Here is a 20,984-nt window from a genome sequence, read left to right on the forward strand (position 1 = left end):
AGTAGTTTTCTTTCTCCAGAGACACACAGACTGTGATCCCTGTGCGAACCTCAGACCTCAACTGAGGATAGAAAAGGCAGGAGCGCTCTGTTCAGCCTCCATATAAGCCAATGGGAATTTAGTATGAGCGTCGACGTCACTTAAATCTGGGTAAAACTGACTGAAATAGGTTGTCACCGAAAGTGAAAGTAACTTTTGCTTGTTTTATCCCATGTTAGAGGGTGCAGAGACATGCTGAACTTTATTTTGGGTATTATAACACATATAATAATACATGTAATATAACACGTATAATGTTTTGAAGGCTGATGTAATATAATGAGCAGAGATGTGTTGACTTTCTGGGAGGTCAGAGGTCACTGTCAGCTACAGATCAGCACTCTGGAGCTTGTGGGGTTGCAGTAATGTGATATTCTTGTTCTTTTGTTCTGTGTGGATGTCCTGAGGTTGACAACAGTCCTGATTAAAACATCAACAACAAACAATGTGGTTTTATTAGTGTTACAGTGACTAAATGTGGTGAATGGCTCCACCCAGAGGTTCAAAACTCCAGTTAATGTGCAGCAGTACAGTTTCTGCAATTCATTAAAAAGGGATTTATTTAAAACAGATCAGTGTTTGCAGTGATACCATCTTGTTATACAATTAGATTTATGAAAGCAGCTTATTCATAAACACTCTGTTCATACACAAAAAACCTACTGTGTTATGTTTAGCATGCTAATATATAGTATGTTAAGATTTGATTTAGGCCTACACATTAGTTTTGTCACAAAATACTTTAACAATCCCGACAGATAACATTTCCACTAAACAATAATTAATTTGTTCAACCTTCAACTTTGGAGTGAAAACAACAACCAAAGAAATAAAACTACAACATGAGGAAGACGAGACAGTTTCTTAAACACAAACATCAGCTCAGCTCAGCTCTGTCCTACAAGCTAGAAGCTTCTGAACTAACGTGAAACTGTGAACGCTGAAAACTGCTTGAACAAAGAGAAATTTAACACCACTGTTGATGTTTGGACACCTGAAGCTGTTTTTCATTTTGTTGCTGCGTTGGAAATATTTATACTCTGTTTCAATCCTCACTTTGTCTTTATGAAGCACTTCATAAAAGGTTATAGAGTTTAGTTTTATTTCTTTTAAAAACAACTTACTTCTTCACCTTGGTTTCATGATTATTAGAGAAACAAAGCAACAGGCTAAGTATTAGATCCTTTATATAGTCAATGTAGTATTTATTAATGTTTGACTGCTCACTGCTGATTGATACCTGAGTTTATAACTTTTACCTTCACAGAGATGTCAGAGGTGTGACAGCGCTCCCTCTGGAAAAAATATGTATCTTCCTCTGAGCTGGTGATGGAAAACCACCTGATGTCACTTGACTTTCTGTTGTCAGTGTTGTCACACATGTTTCAAGACATATAAAAAATTACTACTAATAATAATTTGTGTCTTATATGTTTTTTCCACTTCATGTATCAAACTCTGCATCCAGTGGCAGCACAAAAATCAATAGAAATAAGAGATATTTACTACATGGAGGGGTTTACCTGGAATAAAAAGAAAAGACGTGACTTCAGATGTTAAAGTTAATCCTCTTCTACTCGTTCTCTACTCACTCACTTTGTAAACTACCTGAGAGAGCTGCTGTATGATCAGAAGACATGACTAGTTAGTGACTGAAACAGCAGGGGGCGCTGTGACTCTGAGCCTCACATCACAGACTGCTGCTTGCATCACATTTTGGTGAATTAGGAATTAAACCTTGATCAACTTTTGCACTCAGTGAATGTCACTTGTGGTGAGAAAATCAACTAAAAATCTAAAATGTAAAATACAATGAAAAACAAGTTCTACTTACAAGGTTGATGGTGTTTGGCTGAAAAGAGAAAAGACATGATATCAGATGTTATAGTTATAAATGGTAGGATACTGATCTCCTCCTGCTCACTCACTGGTTAAAAATCCCTTCTACCTTTTTATTTTGATCCTGTTTTATTTATTTTCCTCTTAGTTGTCTCATATATGACCAGAGGAGGCTCGTCCATAGAGGCAGTTGTGTGAATTTATCTCCTTAACAAGAAAGCAGCAGAGATCGTATAATGTGTTGTAGGTAGTTTACTTGTTGAAGAGTCACAGCGAGCTGTCTGGACTCACTCATTCATTTGGAACTGATCCAGTTTTTAATTGAGTGGTTGTTCAGTCACCTGTTGATGTTGTGTGATTAGTGAATGAGTGTGCAGGAGGTCTAAGGCTGCTTGCTTGTGACAATTTCTTCATTGTTTGTTTTTAAGCCATGCAATATATTGAGTGATAAGCTTAAAGTAACTAGAATAAAGACTTTTTAATTACTAAAAGCAACCAGAATAACAACAGTGTTAAAATGTCAGCTTTGTAGACATTTTGTATGTTGTGCATATAGATAAGAGTGTGTAAGTCATGTATTTCATACATGCATTAATACTTTCTGATGTGAACCTACACTTTTAGATCTGTGAATGTTTTAGTGTTCAATCTTTCTAGTATTCAGCACTGATCTGAACCTGTATCACATTATAAGCTTTGTGGTACTTTATATATTTCTGGATACTAAGAAAATACATAAGAAACACGTATAAATCATGTGATATGTTGTCTGTTTGTGATGAGAACATAAATCTGTTGTCACAAAAGAACAATACTATAAATTTGAAGTTAACTTTGTTTAATTTTGTTGATAAAATGACACATCTGAACCACTCCAGGGCTAAAATGAACACTTCTTTGTTTAGAAACAATATGTTTATGCTAAATGTCTTTAAAGAAGCAGCCTTTTCACCACTCAGTGGTTTTTGTTTTTGAAAGCAAATTGTTTTATTGGCATATAAAATTGTTGATTGACAATGATATAGTATAATGCAGTTTGTTGTAGATTCCATGTTACATTGTGTTTGAATGTGGTTTGCTATAATTCAACAGGTTCTGCTATAAATCATGTTGGTGTTTTAAAATCTTGTTCCATGTGCCCCTTCTTAACTTTGAGCACCTGCACCTCTAAAGGTCTCTGCACATTGAACATAAGAACGTAACTTGAACATAATAAAGTAGACATAAGTAGCCAACTAGTGTAAAATAACATGAGGCTGTTGGTTGGTTTTCCTCATGTTCTCCACCAGCCGCCACTGATACTGAAGCATCAGTGTTAGAGCAGCATGTTACTGTTGTAGCTGCTGGAGGTGGAGCTAGTTTCAACTACTTTATATACAGTTAGCTAGCTTAGTCCAGTGGTTCCCAACCTAGGGGTTGACCCTCCAAAGGGTCAGCAGATAAATCTGAGGGGTCGTGAGATGATTAATGGGAGAAGAAAGAAGAAAAAACAAAGTTCTGATACACAAATCTGTTTTCAGTTTTTTTTTGTTTTTTTTTCTATGATGTTGTATTTTTGGTGAAATATTGAATCATTTGAACATTTATTGAAATGAAACAATGTGAGAAGTTTAGAGGTACAAATTACTATTCAGTGGAGCTGTTAACAACTCATAGACATCTGGAATGTGACCCTGGGTTCATCCCAATTCAAAAACAAAACCTTTAACAAGGCTGAATTCCTGAATAATCCTTAAACTTTGAAACTCAAATAAATATACACCTTAACTGGGTTTTCAAAGGCATTTTATTCATTTATAAAACCCTAAACCCTGTAACAGATTAGAAATCATTTACACACCATCATAGAGAGATTTGAACTGCTGCACAATGACATGACACTCTGACATCCAACAAGAACTGTGTTAAACCAAAGTCTGCTTCAATTAAAGTCTTTTATAAACTCACCTGTGACAAAAGGAAAATCATTTAGTCAAGTGTTCATAGTTGAGTATAAATTCAAACACAAGATCCTGTTTATGGACATTAAGAATCAAACGTGATGTGACTCTGTGCTCTTTCTTGTTTCTCTCCTCATGTCTTTGGTCTCTGGAAGCTGCTGCAGTGATCCCTCTCCACAAAACATCTGCACAAACAGCTGTGAAATTTTGCCTTTTGTTGTAAATCAGAAGCAGATATTCTGTGACAAAGAATATTGTTTGAGGGCAGAGTCATTTACTGAAGTTCATCATCCTCTTCTAATGTTCACTGGTCTGTCAAGACGGATAAACAGACAAACAAGGTGGAATATCAAATCTGTTAGTGTTCATACAATGCAGCCTGTTTCATTTTATTTAATATGAGATATTTCTGGGCAAAAAGGTTATTGGTTGAATTTGTTTTTCACACATCAGTGTTATAATAAAGACACGTCAACATTTTTCTGTAGTTTTACTGGATCTCACACTGAGAAATGCTTCATAAGACTGACTTCTTCAATCTAAAACATCTGATACATTACCAGCAGGGGCGGACTTAACCATCAGGCAAGTTAGGCAACTGCCTGGGGCCCCCAACTAAAAGGGCCTCAAACAGCTATAATAATAATAATAATATAATAATAATAACATGATTTGTATTGCACCTTTAAAAACAGAGTTTACAAAGTGCTTTAACAGACAAAGCAAAGGCACAGAAAGCAATAAAAAGTCCGACATTAAGAAGACAACAGTAGAAGACAATGAAAAACAATAAAGAGATGATAAAAAGATTAAAAGACGAAAAAGAAAGACAATAAAAAAGACAACATCATATAAAAGCAAGTCTGTAGTAATGAGTTTTCAGAAGTGATTTAAAAGAAGTTACTGATCCTGCTAGCCTTATCTCCTCAGGCAGGTTGCTCCAAAGCAGAGGGGTCCTGATGGCAAAAGCACGGTCACCTTTAGATTTAAGCCTCGACTTTGGAACAGCCAGAAGTGCCCCACCTGAGGATCTAAGGCTGCGGGCTGGCTTGTACGGGGTCAGAATGATACAGATTTATTTCAATCAGGAGAGACTACATTTTTTAAGTGACAATAATTTTATTGAACATTGCATAATGAGATGAAAATGTTCTGATTAGAGTTATGGTGAGAGTAGAATAGGATATCCCCCGATAGAGTCTAGACACAGGTGGTGCTGATGAATAAGGAAATATTGGAATCTGGATGATGAGAAGGAGCGGGCTTCTGGTGGTGAAGTGGAGGTGAATGGAGTGGTGGTGGGTCGCGTCAATTCACACTGAAATGACAGCTGACAAGGACAGAGAGAACAGATTTAAAGTTTGGCCACTAAGACGTGATAGGCTGATAGAAATCGTGTAGGAATCTGATTTGTTAACTAAGATTAAGGCCGCTAATCAGCTGATAGAGAGCAGGAGAAGCGGAGAGAGAGTAATGACAGTGAATAAATGAATGAGTAATAGTCTTCCTGCTTGAACTTACACTAAGCTCCATTTCAATCAGCAGAAAGACAGCCATACACTGGGACACCACCACCAGTTATATGCATGACTTACCAGGATTAAGGCTTCAGAGAACTTTGATTGTGAGAACAGTGCTGATGTCTGGGATGAATGTGGGAGGTGTAGGTGGAGGATGACCACCATCCCAGTTGTTACAGGGAGGCAGACAAAATACCGTGTTGGCAGCAGAAGCAGCTGCACCTATCCTAAAAGAAAGCCCCGAAGACGGCAGCAGGTGATAGGCTGCGATGAAGGTGTGTCGCTGCTGCTAGGATAGATGTGACCGCTGATATATCGATTGACAGCCCCAGGCAAAGACAACTAAGGAATAATGAGTAAAAATGCATGTGAGACGTGAATGTGGGATGATATAAGAAATAAAACTATGGCCTACACATGCAAAGATAGTCCTCCTGACTGAACTTATCTAAAGCTCAATACATAGGAGAACAAGTGAATGAAATAAAGATAATGTGTATTCTACCAGATGATAAGAGATAATTAAGTCTTGTGTAGAAGTATTGTGCTTAGACTCTACAGGATATTGTAAGTCGAGGGGCATCGGCCCTGAGCAGCAGCAATATAAATAAATAAAAGGGCACAAGAAATACGCAGCATGATGTTCTCCCCTAAAGAACGCTTACTTACCAAGCAGGAATGAAACAGGCCACATTTCACCATAAAGATGGTATAATCTGCTAAGAGATTTAACATAATATTGAGCATGACACAGAGAATACATTTTTTGAGTTTAAGAGATTAAAATGAACAGTGAACTGTAGACAAAACACCCCCTATAATGACTAGGTCAGCACTGACCTGGACAGCTAACAATATTGAGCTGAAACATAGGATGGAAAGGGAGTCATAGTTCAATATATGAACAGTACTTTTGTTTAAATTTCTTAGAGACTGAAGAATATGAAATTAAAGGTAATACAAAATGTTGGGATTGAATGAATTATAGTCGTCAAAACATCCCCTTAGAACTCATAAAGGTCGAAAAACGAGGTGTTAACATGTATGAATGAATTTTATAAACATTTATTAGATAAAAGACTAAACTCAGACACCAATGTTGCTGATAAAAGCAGCTTGTAGAAGTATAGCCTCCCATAGTGGCCAAGCAACACAGTCAGCAGTACGTAGTTCCCCCAATAAAAGCATATTAAAGACTTGAGCCACTGAATAATCATACTCCCAAATCTGTAGAAATATAACTGTTGAGCTATTACCTTATGAGCAGCGCTTAAATGAGAAAGCTTTGATATGACTGAATGTACAGCTCTTGAAGCACCACACTTAACAGAGCTACTGCTGAAGACAATCAGAGTGAGCTGATGTTGGGCCGCATGAAGAAGGATACGCTCCCTGCTGAAGAACTTAATAAAATACACTGACAGTGATACACTCATGTACTGATGAATGTGCTGATACATTTGACTGATGAGTTTGCTTATTGAGAAACTTAGTAAACTGTCCTCCTTAGTTGTAGTACCACTATGGGCAGCTAGTCAAAGTCCACTGAAAAGACTTAGTGTTGGGATGCTCCAAAAATATGCAGACTCAAGGTGAGAGAAGAATGAAAAGGAGTGAAATTGCAAGACAAAATTATGCAGTCACTGAAATGTTTGCTATGAGGAAGTATCGAAGAGCACAAGTATGGTCAGCTCTGACCAGACGAGGTAGATGTCCGGTACCCACAGAGTGAAAAAGAAGATTGTATGATGCAAGGAGAAGGACCAATGCCCTCTATGATGAGGAAAGGGCCAATGACAATGCAGAGGATAGCAAGAAAAGCAGGGGAATGATGATATAATGATGCAGAGAAAGCAATCAGTGATACAAGTAGGCCATGATGCAGATCACAGCTCGCAGGTAGCAGGAGGTGAGGAAATGAGGTAAAACTGAAGGCAGAATATAGCAAAATAATGTAATTTTTGCTATACAGGGGTAAGTATGAAGAGCCCGGGCATGGAGGACTCTAAATTAAATCTTGTGTAGGCTAATGATAGTCAATAGACTCAAACCAAACATACTAATTAGACAGCTACATAGATATGCACTAGCGAGGAAAAATGCCCAATATCAACAGCTAAACGCTGAAGAACCACATGGCTAAGTTGCAAGCTGGTATGAAAACAATACTAAACTAACTGTACGCTTACAAAGTTCCATATACACATTGTTGAACTGCTATTGATAGAGTCCTACGCACGACAACGTGATGCAGCAGATGAGCTTATGTGCTCTGTTTGGGCTGATCTATATCCTGAGTGCCACATGCTCTTTCTTTCTACTTCCTCCTGACTACAAAGGAGTTGACCCAAAACAAAATTAAGCAGAAATGCAATAGAGGGCACAGACACCACATTACAGAATAAAATGCCTGAATGGTAAAATATGTAGTGAAATATGTACATTTGACGCAATGACTTTACAGGAACAGTGATGGGAAGATGTCAGGACGGACAGTGGTGGCACAGCTGGTGGAGGAGGAGCCTCTTCTATTGACAGTTTTTGACTGGATAGTAGATGAAGGTTCACCAGCGGCCAATTATTTTGTTTTGACATCCCAAATATCAGTGATCATCAGTATTATTCTTATTATGTTGTAAAAACCTTTATTTGGCCATTTAATTTGAAGGACTTGTTGTTTCAAACACCATTTAGACCACTGTGGACGCCCAAATTCTCTATTCAAAAATAATTTACGAAACATAACTATGGCAAGAAAACATATAAAAATGCAGAATAAACATTATGAAGAAATGTGAGTTCAAGGAAAGTTTATTTGTGTAGCACATTTCATGCACCAAGGCAGGTCAATGCATTTACATAATAATATTAAAAATATATAAAACATTACTAAATGTTACTTTACAATCTAAAAACCAATCTGAATTTCATATAAGCATGCATAAACTCAGAGTACTTTCACTGATACCTAATATTCTATATACTCAATACTCAATAGAGCCTTATGAAGAAGAGCATTGTGGTTTTCTAGGTTTTTATCTAAACTCAAACCCACATTCAAAAGAAGAAATCAAAGAAATCAATAGTTTATATTGTGTAAACCACGTCTGCAACCAAATCCGTTGCTGAGGACTTTAGGAGCAATGTTTTATTTTTAAAATTTCTGTTTACTGCACATGTTTTGAATTTGAACCAAAAGCTGAAGAGTTGGTGTGAACAGATCACATGGTTCTTGATTTTTGAACCAAGAGATTTATTCACACAGCAGTTTTGCTATTTTAACTGTAAATTTGACAGTGTGAAGTCTAAATTACAACTGTGTGTAATTTTCTCCGTACATGCTTGTATAGTGTTGTTTCTGTTTTGCACTGACAAATACAGCACAGCTAGACAAGAAACAGCAACTTTAAAACAGTTTTTAGCTCCTAATCTAAGATGCTCATGGTATCATAACACACATAGAATACATGCTAGCACACACTGTCACTATGTCACACCTTTTCTGCTGAAAACATGTGTGCTGCCATTTTGTGTCTGTTGTTTTTAAATGGCAGACACAGAAAATTCTGCAAGTTAGCTGTTGATATTTAAGTCCCAAACACACAACCCTTATTCACCCAATGGAATTTTAAAGTATAGAAGATGGTCTATGTGATGTGTCTTAATAAGGTCTTGATGTGGGGCTTCTCATTTTTATATAAACACATGAATGAAACTCTACAGACAACAACATAATTATCTGAAATTGGCAGAAGCAGCGAATCAGACTGAATCTGCACGAGCTAGCAAGTTATAGTGCTCCTGTTTCTGTAATGTGATCAACAAAACAATCTGCAGTTATGATCAGAAAGCCACCTTGATAGTACATGACTTAAGTTAGAACATAGTTAGAGCTCCTCCACTGGGCAGAAAAAGCAAATTCAGCCTCGTGCTTCTGAGAAATCACATGACCAGTCTGTTAAGTTTTGTTTTTATGTGATACAGAGATCTGGCATGACTTGCTAATGTTATGTAATATAACAGCAGGGATGTATTGACTTTCTAGGAGGTCAGAGGTCACTGTGATCTTTGTCTATAAAACTGTCTATAAATGAGAAACTGAAAATACTTCAGAAACTGAATACATCAACAGTTTGATTTGGATTTAGTGTTTTTAGATGTATTTGTTGCTCTTCAGATATCATGATGTCTCACAGATGATTTTCTTATATTGTGTGTCACAGAATCTCCTGTGTTGTGATCTAACTATTGTAGTGTTGTATCATGAGTTACACTGTGATTCCAGCCTTCAATAAGAGCATCATATCTTCCATTTTATTCAGACTCTATGTGATGCAGTGTTTTCTGCCAATAGTGTTACTGTAATATATAGTATTTGTCTCATTTTTTTTTTTTTTAGTACAAACTGAAGCTCTGATATCAAACATATCATCAATTCATCATGTTCCACTGGGAGGTCAAAGGTCAGACTAAACCAGTGGTGGAAGAAGAATTCGGATCCTTCACTTAAGTAAAAGTCCTGCATGAAAAAATTCAACTAGTAAAAGTACATAAGTATTATCTGCTTGATGTAGTTAAAGTATTGCAGTAAAAATAGTGGTTTGGTCCCTCTGACTGATATATTATTATATATGACATCATTGGATTATTAATACTGAAGCATTTTAGAAAGAAAAATCACTATTTGGTGGAGCTGTTAACAACTCACAGACATGTGAAAAGTAACTAAAGCTGTCAGATAAATGTAGTGGAGCAGAAAGTACAATATTTCCCTCTGAAATGTAGTGGAGTGAAAGTATAAAGTAGCTTCAAATGGAAATACTCAAGTAAAGTACAAGAACCTCAACACTGTGTTTAAGTAAAGGTAGTGGGGAGTGTTTCTTACTCAAGGACACTCTAGCGGGATGGACACTGAGGCTTGAACTCCTCCAGCTCACTAATGATGGATACTTGAGTTGAATACTGAGTTTACCTTTACAGAGGAGTCAGCAGTGTAACAGCAGCCCCTCTGGTTAGATTATGTATCTTCCTCTGAGCTGTTGATGGGAAACCACCTGAGGATATCACCTGACTTTCCGCTGGTGTCGATTTGTCAAATCATTGTGATAATAAATGACTCTGGTCACATATATTCATGAAATTAGGAGAAATTAAGTAAAAATAAATCAATTGAAAATGTATTTAGTGTTATTGAACAGCCTCACTGCTTCCTGAAACAAAACAAAACTTTTAATGAGGCAGAATTCCTGAAAAATCCTTAAACTATGAAGCTCAAATAAACAGAAACATCTTAACTGGGTTTTCAGAAGCACTTTATTCATTTATAAAACCCGAATCTGTACAAGTTGTAGTCAAAATGAGATATTACACTCTTCGTTACACCAATGTCCTCCATAATCACCACATCAAAGACACAGACTGTAATGACAGAATGGATCCTAAAGAAAATAACAAATAGGAGCCATAAAAGAAGCTTTGAGAGAAATTAAAGAGATATATATTTGAAAGAAAATATTCTAATCAAATAAACAGTTTACAACACAAGATTATGAAATCATTTTCAGCTTTAATCAATATGGTATCTATGACTGACTGCCACACGTTTAACCAAAAGCAACCTGCATTTTAACAGCAGTCGAAGCACAAGAATGAAGCAGGAATGCAGGTAAACACAGTAAACAACAGGTTCAGGTACTTAAATCTCAGTATTCAATCATTTTTGCCTTTTGTTGTAAAACATGTCAACATTTTTCTGTAGTTATACTGGATCTCACACTGAGAAATGCTTTATAAGACTGACTTCTTCAATCTAAAACATCTGGTTCATCACAAGTTCATGTCTAAATTGTGTTTTCACCTTTAAAAAAACAACAGTTTGGGAAAATGTTAGTAGTATTATATGTGTTTAGTTCAGTGAGCTAAGTTGACACAATGAAGTACTCACTGTCATCAGTTAGTAACTGGAACTTTGACAGATGATGATGATGATGATGATGATGATGATGATGATGAAAAAGTGTCTGAAACTGCAAAAAGAAAAACAATTTGATTTGATTTTATCATGAGAGACAAAACTGGACATGAGTGACAAATTACTAATGTCTGACTTTCTGTCAAGTTGTTCATATTGAAATTTTAATATTTCTCATAATTATTAAATATTTTTACATAATGTTGTCAAGTGACATCCAAGGAAAAAAGCAGATTAAAAATATCATTTTTTAATATTTAAAATACTTACTGTTAGCAGGTTTAAACCCTGAAATACAGAAAACAGTATTACACAGTTATTATTTATTCAATATTTATGAAAGAACACAAAGAGAAAACAGCAACATCTGTATCACAATTACAAGATATGTCAACTAATTATAAATCAAATATTTACACTTTATGGACTTTGTATCACCAGAAGTAAAATATATGTTGTTATAATATTATCACCAAAACAATAGCAGAGACATGTATATTAAATACATCTATGAAGTTAAAAAAAAAAACCTTTATGATGAGTAAAAACATCTTTTGTCTCTCACCATTATTGTTCTTTTTCCAGAGGACGTATCCAACGATGGCGGCTAGCACGGCCACAAGTACGACAACAACTCCAATGACAACACCCACAGGGAGCCTGAAGAACCTGGAACCCAAACACAACATCTAACTTTATTTATCTCACTCTTTAATCACTAAATGGATCAGATTATATTTATTAACACAATTTCAGTATTTGAAGGAGGTCAAAAGAACAAGACAAACATGCTGATGCTGAGTGTGTTTTAGTGAACTATCAGTGTTGGGAGTTAAAACCATAAAGTTTTACTATAATCTCATTAGTTTTAACAGAAACACAGATATGCAAAACATTACTATTTGAATGTTAGTAGTTAAATTTCAATACTGGCCTGTTGAAAACTATGTTACAATGTTGAACATAATTATGCTTTTGTTATGGAATTTTCCATCAGGGGTTACATATTGGGTTACACTGGGTCCAGTATGGGCCTTGAGGTCACAGAGTAAACAACATCAAGTCTTACAGAGAGAGAAACTGCCTCTCCTTGGATATGCAGCTATATGTGATGTTTGGGATAAACATCTGGTTAAGAGTGAACCAGCGTTGTCCCGGTAACCAAGGTCAGGGAGATGGCTGGAGACTCTCTAGACAGCACCGATAGGTGAATGCATCGATTCCACGGCATAATCAAACATTCAAACCAGAGTGTGCTGACGGTGACCTGAGGATCCATGCAACGTGACCTGAACTAACACGGCTAAAGTGCAGTTCCTTGTTTAGAAACTAGTGAACCAATTAGACTGATTTTTCATATTGTAGGCTGATCTGTTGGGTTAAAGACTAAGAGTCAGACCTTCAGAAGGCAGAACAGGAAGAGACAGCATCTTGTGCAGAACACCTTGATGTGCACTGTTTCAGTTCTCCGCTCGGCCAAGTGTTTCAATAAACTTTCTCAGCATTAAGACAGTCAGTTAGACTTGGACCAAATTAACAACCAGAGAAGAAATAAACTTTGTGATCAGGCAACATTTTACAGAGCATAGAAACTGTACTGAAGAGGAAAACATACATAATTTAAAAGAATGTTGAATTTCATCTGATCATTTGGAAAAATTAAAGATTAAAAACTTCTCATGAATTCTTCTGGCATCCAAAGAGACAAATGAAATCTAGATGACTTAAAAAAAACAGAGACAAACAACAAAAGAAACCACTGAAGGAGACAAAAAACCCATCTGTCACAAATAAACAAAATATAAATCAGATGAAAGTAAACTAAACTGTGTTTCCTACCTCCATCACTTCTGATTCCAGTCTTACCTCCATTAGTTCTGATCACAGCTTTGTCCAGTTTGGTGATGATGTCGTCCTTCACACCAGAGAGCTGAAACACACAGTCGTACTTCCTCCAGTCTTCAGGTGTGACTGATGAAAGGTCCAGGACAGCACTCATCTGGAAGGATCCATCGTGGTTGGGGAGGATCTCTCCACGTTCCATGTCCTCATGAAGCTCCTCTCCATCTTTCCTCCAGAACATATCGGCTCTGTGAGGGTAGAAACCTGTAGCGTGGCAGCTGACTGGAGAGGAGGGAGTCTTCTGGAGGAGAGACACTGAGGGAAGCTCTGGAGTGTAAAGACAAAGACAGTTTATAGTTTCTTTATTATTATTTACTTTATATTGGAATATATTACCATTCCTCTTTGATGTAATGTTTTTAAACACTTTAGTAGCACTTATGTATACAGTATATATCGCATGCAAACAAACCTCATTAAAGTGTGATTGAGAAAAGGAGGGAGGGACAGAGGAGAAGAAAGACAAATGGAGAGAGGTGAGAAGTGAGAGACTAGATAACAAAGAGAGGAGGAGGAGAAAAAGAGTGGTGATAAATGTGTGAGAGAGTGACAGAGAGAAAATGGGGTAAAGGTGGAGGGAGGCAGAGAGATGAAGAGAGGTGAGAGAGAAAATGAAAGAGAAATGTGTGTAAACTGAGACACAGTGGCTCTCTGTATGTTGGTTCATATTTATTGTAATGTTACTGTAAGTTAGAAACAGAGGAGGCTTATTAACATTGTTGTGTCCATGAAACTACATCAGGTCATGTGACTCTACCTGTTCTCAGCAGAGAGCTCTTCCCGTAGTTCACGTACTTCTTTATCCAGTCAGGACACTCCTGGGTGAGGTAATGTTTGAACTGTACTGTCTGAGCTCTGTTATGATCCCACTTGTGTTTGGTGATGACAGATTGTGGTTTTGGAGCGATCCATGTCTCTGTCTTCAGGTCCAATACTATGAAGTCTTCTCCATCATAACCAAACTGAATGAAACCATTAACCTCTCCAGTCTCATCGTCCCATTCACAGCCGTACATCACCTGGTAAATGTGGACACCTGAGAGAGAGACAGAGACCCAGACTGCAGTAAACCAGAGTGAGATCTCAACACAGTCAGCTATCATCAGTAGATATCACATCTTCACCACAGAGACACACTGATCCACACACACCAAAACAGAAGATCTACACCTTCTGCTGTTATTGGCTGGATGGAAACCACTCACAGCCAATCATCATCTGGACAGTGTGGACAACTCAGAGAGAGACAGAGAAGCAGAGACTGCTGGGAAACAGAGTCCATTTCCTGTCTTTACCACAGAGACACACTGCCTCCACTGAGACCAACACACACTTTATCTACACTGTTGAAGCTGGTGTGGCCTGGGTTGATTTCTCAGTACCTAGAGAGAGTTGTGCACCTCCCCATAACACCTCTCATGCAGAGGATTAGTAGACAGTACAGCGGAAGTTGATTGGATGAACTGTATTACCCATTCAAAACGTGCCTGAGACATCCTGCACTATGTCTGGAACATACATACAAAGTTCTCATGCGTGAGGAACGGGAATAGAGCTTAACTCTCTAAACTTTTTCAATTCATTCTCTATGGTAGGTCTTATGACTACGGGTGTAATCCCACCTCTGACTACAGTGTGGGTTGCAATGGCAGAATGGTGCTGTCTGTATTTCCGCTTGTTGAATCCATATGCAGAAGAAGCGATGTTGTTTATAAGGTATTTTTATATATGTCTGAAAGTGCCAGAGACATCCTGCACTAAGTCTTGAATGTAGATGCCAAGTTTCATTCACAGTAACGTTACACAGTTCAACAGAAGAACTCAAGTCTCTTAAATGTTTTCAAGTCATTATTACTACAGATGTAATCCCACCTCCGACCACAAAGTGGATTGCAATAGCAGAGTGGCGCTGTCCGTATTTCTGTTTGTTGACTCCACGAGCAGAAGAAGAAGAAGCAAATCAACTTTATCAATGTTATTTATGAGCTATTTTTTATATATTTCTCGAGACAGGCTCATCCAAACAACTTCACACATCGACATTACACTTCCTCGTTTCTCCAGCAATCCACCCGCCAGGTATGAAGTAGATCAGATGAACAGTTCACAAGATATGTGAAGGACAAACCCACATACATACAAACATGCAGACAGACATTCAGAGATTTCTTGCTTTTTATAGAGAGATATTACTTCTGTCATATGGGGACCCAGCAAAAGCAGCCTGTGTCCCATTTAAAGTCCTGCACCGTAGTTTAAGAAACCAGGTGGTAATGTTCCTCTATCAGCTGTGTGTTGTAAAACTGTTGTAATAAACAGGTTTCTACACTGTGGGCAGTTCAGTAGATTATTCTGATCTAATCTAGTGGAGATAAAGTGTTAATAATCTCTGTTGGTTATTATGGGATGGACAGAAACACTGGATCAGTGCAGTATAGCAGCATCCAGGAGTCTCAGTCTCAGTAATGTGTGTTTTAATCTGTTTCAGTGTGTGTGAGTGTAAAGCTCCATATAAAACAGTGTTGATGAGGAATGATTGTGTGTGTGTTCACATTTGTTTACTATTATACAACAAACAGGGTGAAAGCATAAACAACATTTTATCAGTAAACAGTGAAACACAAACAAACCTCCAGTTTGGTTGAAGCGCTGCTTTGCAGTTTCAATGTTGGCTTTGAAGCTCGGCTGGTTACCCACACAGATCTGAGTTATATCCTCCCAGTACTGTGGATCATCTGCTGTGACTCTGCTCATCCAGTCTTGTTTGGGTTCATTTCTCTTGGTGTTGCTGTCACAGTAACTTATCTGAGCTTCATCAACCATCCCAACAGACACATACTCTGGGAAGTTTGGGACTTGAGAGGACCCAGTGTAGAAATACTTCAGAGAGTGAATCACTGCAAGAAAAAGTTAATGTCATCATTTCAGTTTTCTCAATTACAGTTTTATAAATAACTTTTACATAAAATAAAAATATTTTCCTGTGCACAGAATCAACCGGAGCTACAGTACATCCTCCTGACAATCTCTGTTGTGCAGTTAATAATTAATTAATTAATTAATTAATTATGTTTTTAACAACATATTTATTCTGAAATAAAATATTAAACCAGTCAATTATATAGACATCAGATCATTCACATGTCTGACTTTCATTGATAGATGCATTTTGTTTTGTTTTTTTCATATATATTATATTTTTTTTTAGTGTGAAGTAAAACTCCAGTTTAGTTTCCAGTTAGTGGAGATGTTGACTTGACAAATTATATACCAGTCCCTCCAGGATTTCACTTAGTTTTTTTTTTTGTTTTTTTTTTGGTAATTATATTTTATTATTATTTTTGCAGCAGTTTTTCTCAAAAATTGTGATACAATTTGTGAAATTTTCTTTCACTTTTTGCACTGAAATTGTGGGAAATGTGAAAAATTGTAATCAGCCAAAAAAACAAAGAGTAAAACACAGGACTGGAACCATAACTCCAAAAGTGATTATCAGGGTTTTTTATGCACTGTCTGATTATAAAATGTCTCCTGGTGCTTTTAAAGTTGTGTTTACATCACTAATGTTTGTAAAACAAGCCTGTATTTTCAATTATGATCATTTAAAGAAACACAAAAGCTGCTTCTTTTCTATGTTCAGTCAATATTACATAATAAATATAAACAGTAGACTATACATGTCAATGCACCTGTGGGTCATAGGTCAGAAATTACTGAATGGTTATTTATCTTATCTACTTTATTACAAAATAAACTTTAATGAATAGGAAGGTATTTCATCATTCCTATTCTTTTTGATATTAAAGATATTGAGAACATCCATGAGCTTACATACAAAGCACAGATTCAAGCTGCATTATCATCATATAACACAGCGCCCCTCTTATTGGTCGTTTGAGGACATTAACCTACATGTAAAGTGAGCTCTAAATATACCAGTACAATTTATGATTAATTAATGAACATGTTAGAAATTAATCTAAGTCTATCTCAATTATTCTACATGAACTAATGCAGAAACATATGGCCGTATGCAAAAGTCTGATGATGTTTAGTGCAGCCAAAGCAGTATCTTCAAAGAAGTCCACAATTATAGTAAGGCTACTAAACATTTTCAGTAAATCTTACCTGCTGATACAGAGCGACACAAGAAAAGCATCAAAATCACTGTTTTCATTTTTGATTTGATAAAGAACTCAGAAGAGAAGTTTAAAAAGTTGTTTAATTTGAACTTTGGACCAGCGATAAACGCAACATGCGCAAAAAGCTTCGCTTCTGACCAGTAGAAACTTAGAGTCATGGGTAACCAGACAAAATCAACAACTGAGTTAGCGGAAAGTGAAACTTAAGTTAGACAGACAGAAAACAAAGAGGAACAAAAAAGATCAGGACAGAAAGTCTAAAAGTAGCAAGTACAGCTATATTTAAGTGTACTTTAAAATGTGTTTTGTTGCATTTTAGTCATCATTTATTTAGTTTTAGTCATCTAGCCAAACATTTATCAGGTTACTCAAAACAGGGATTAATCAACGCGTTGCACAGACAGGATTTAAAGTGAACTTTAAGATAATGAGTTTTGACTTTTTAAACATTCCTATAATCTGCAAGGAAGTCAAAGAACTAAACATGTAATAATATGAAACAAACCTTAAATTCTTGTAGCCATCTCTACAGATATAAAGCCTTTTCTTTTACCATCAGCCGACTTAAAAAAAAGAAAAACTATTGACTCACCTGCCGCCGCGCTGTGTAGACCTACTACAAGGAGGGTGAGAAAAACCAAGATCTTCATCCTACATTAAGTTTCTTTATCCAGAGTCTAACAAGCTGTGATTCCCTCACGAGACTCAAGGCTGAACTGAGGGTAGGACAAGTAAGGGCGCTCCCTTCATCTTCCATCTGAACCAATGGGAATTTAGTAAACAAAGGGCTCTTCTCATTTCTCTATTTTGTGCCTCCTCGTCCCCTCTCTCCGTTGTCCTGCCTGTGACCCGGAAACTCATCTCAGCACGCAATGTTTACGGATGTCTCAATTCTTATATTGCATCTCGAGGAAAGAGGAGGCTTGCTGGAGGAGCTATGATGAGGATGCACAGGTGTATCCTTTGTGGAAGTTTTTCGGCACCCGTGACGTTTAAAAGAGGCGTGACACACATATGCACATATACAAACCATAAAATATATAAAGGCTACGCATGTGCGTGTGCGTGTTAAATACAATTTAACAATGTATGACATCCGTACATCTTTGTCACATTATGACACGTTGTGATTTGAATTAAAAGTAAATATACAAGTTGTCATGAACACTGTGATGCTCATCTGACAGAAATCATAAAATACAGCGGTAGACTGTAACAAAACAATGGACAGATGATGCAGCTGTGCCGCACTTCATATTTAACTGACGTCGCTTTAGAATGACGGCTCCGAAGCAATTATGTCTCATTTTGTTGTCTCGACCCCTCTCTCCTCCTGTCTCTTCCTCGCCTCCTCCGCTCGCATCCCAGGTGGGAGGGATTAAGACGCGAGGAGAGGAGGCGAGGGAAGGAGTCGAGGATGTACAAACTGAGAAATGTGAAGAGGGGAAAGAAAGATCAGCACCGAGAGAGGCCACAAGACGTTTATGCACACTATGTGATGATAATCATAATAATCCCATGTGGTCTAAATGTGACTTAATCCAATTATTTGGTTGGTTTGGTTTTTCAAAACACAATGATGTATAATTGCGGTACTTATGTTATGTTATAATATTTTTTCCTGACTTTATTTGCACTTATTTACATCATTATTAAAAATTACAATAAGAATATCTTCACCCTAAAATGTTTACAATTTATAGAAGTCCTTTATAGATAATTGATTGAATTATTGAACACAGATTAACTGATTGAAAAAATACAATTCAATCAGTCAAGAAGTCACGACAACTTGACAGCAGTGGTGGAAGAAGTACTCAAATTACTTTACTCAAGTAAAAGTAGTAATACAACAATGTCAAAATTCTCCAAGATTAAAAAAGTCCTGCAATTGAAATTCTACTTAAGTAAGAGTACAAAAGCATTATCAGCAAAATGTCCTTAAAGTATCCAAAGTAAAAGGCCCCTGTGAGTATATATATATATTTATATTGATGAGGGACGACGAACATGCTACGGCAAGGGGGAGCCAGGACGACAGGTCAGAGGGGAGATATCATCATCCTCCCCACACTCCGAGATTGGGTACCAAGCCCCAACAAGCCCTTACGACCTTAACACAAGGGCAACTGACCTAAGAATGACTATCATGACTAAACTGGACACATGGCACCCCCGTAGCTGATTACCAAGGCTAAGTGACAAAGTACCCTCTGAAAGTCTGCTAGGATGTGAATGCAGCACTACGTACTATCCCTACTAGGACCGTCACGGAGACCAATCAGCTGATATACACCACAGCAACAGTGATCCTAGAGATGCTTGGCTACAAGATGAACACCATAAGCCACAAAGAGCATCACCCCCCATGGAGAAGGAGGCTGGAGGCCAAGATCAAGGCAACACAGAGTCAACTCTCAGAGTTACAGAAAGGTGTGGGGACGAAAGGGATACCCAGGAAGTACAACAAGCTGTCTATACCTGAGTCACTGGAGACTGCCAAGCAAAGGCTCACAGCTCTGGCTACCCACCTGAAGAGATACACAGGAGAAGCAGAAGCCCGAGAGTAAATAGGATGTTCTCCACCGAACCATTGAAAGTGTACACTCAATGGCAAGGTAATAACACAAGAACAGATCCTCCCAGGGCTGAGACTGAACAATACTGGAAGAGCATAAGGAGGCATCACATAACACCAATGCTCAGTGGCTAGTGGATCTAAGAGCAGACCACAGCAATCTCCCAGAACAAGATCCAGTAACCATTACAATGGCAGACATCCAAGAACGAGTGTCAGGTATGAAGAGCTGGACAGCACCGGGCCCGGACATGACCCACGCCTACTGGCTAAAGAAACTGACTGCACTCCATGAACACCTGGCAGCACAAATGAACCAACTGCTGATGGATGGGACGCACCCAGAGTGGTTAACCCAAGGGTGGACAGTCCTGATCATGAAGGACCCCCAGAATGGCACGATCCCATCCAACTACCAGCCAATAACCTGCATCTGTACAACATGGAAGCTCCTGTCAGGCATCATAGCAGCTAAGATGAATAGGCACATGGCCCAATACATGAGCAGGGCCCAGAAAGGAATTAGTAGTAATAACAGGGTTGCTAAGCACCAGCTACTGGTCGATAGAGCAGTCACTCAAGACTGCAAGACCAGGCAGACCAACCTGTGCACCGCCTGGATTGACTACAAGAGGGCCTATGACTCAATGCCACACACATGGATACTGGAGTGCTTGGAAATGTACAACATCAACAGTACACTAAGAGCCTTCATCAAGAACTCAATGGGGATGTGGAAAACGACTCTAGAGGCCAACTCAAAGCCAATTGCACAAATTACCATCAAGTGTGTCATATACTAAGGTGATGCACTATCCCCACTGCTGTTCTGCATAGGCCAGATCATCTCAAAGAGTGGCTACATCAGAATGTCATTCGGACTAGATAAGTGTGGTCGGATGGTATCGAAGAGAGCGAAGATGATCAGAATGGAGGGGGTTGAACTACCAGAAGGCAGCATTGCAGATGTTCAGGACAGCTACAAATATCTCGGGATCCCGCAGGCAAATGGGAACCTTGAGGAGGCCGCAAGGAAGTCAGCCACAGCCAAAT

General features: G+C 37.9%; 1 protein-coding gene across 1 annotated transcript; it reads right to left on the reverse strand.

The window, feature by feature from the left end:
• Positions 1 to 10,633: 10,633 nt before the first annotated feature.
• LOC121913626 (major histocompatibility complex class I-related gene protein-like) lies at positions 10,634 to 18,084 on the reverse strand. The gene is made up of 7 exons (XM_042436360.1): positions 17,946 to 18,084; positions 15,842 to 16,108; positions 13,969 to 14,247; positions 13,176 to 13,478; positions 11,875 to 11,978; positions 11,580 to 11,597; positions 10,634 to 11,364 (listed from the first exon to the last, which is right to left on the reverse strand). Exons 1-5 carry the CDS (start codon positions 18,001 to 18,003, stop codon positions 11,917 to 11,919), a joined length of 969 nt encoding a protein of 322 aa, XP_042292294.1. The 5' UTR covers positions 18,004 to 18,084; the 3' UTR covers positions 10,634 to 11,364; positions 11,580 to 11,597; positions 11,875 to 11,916.
• Between the last annotated feature and the right edge of the window lie 2,900 nt (positions 18,085 to 20,984).

This window comes from Thunnus maccoyii, chromosome 15 (assembly GCF_910596095.1).
Source record: "Thunnus maccoyii chromosome 15, fThuMac1.1, whole genome shotgun sequence".
NCBI lineage: Eukaryota > Metazoa > Chordata > Actinopteri > Scombriformes > Scombridae > Thunnus > Thunnus maccoyii.

What these genes read in the sequence shown, in the direction of transcription:
- LOC121913626 (XM_042436360.1), bottom strand. Translation starts at nt 18,003, where the DNA reads ATGAAGATCTTGGTTTTTCTCACCCTCCTTGTAGTAGGTCTACACAGC. An exon ending in TCTACACAGCGCGGCGGCAG is followed by an intron (nt 16,109 to 17,945) that starts GTGAGTCAATAG and finishes TTTTTCTTGCAG; the next exon opens with TGATTCACTCTCTGAAGTAT. An exon ending in GAGCTCTCTGCTGAGAACAG is followed by an intron (nt 13,479 to 13,968) that starts GTAGAGTCACAT and finishes TTTACACTCCAG; the next exon opens with AGCTTCCCTCAGTGTCTCTC.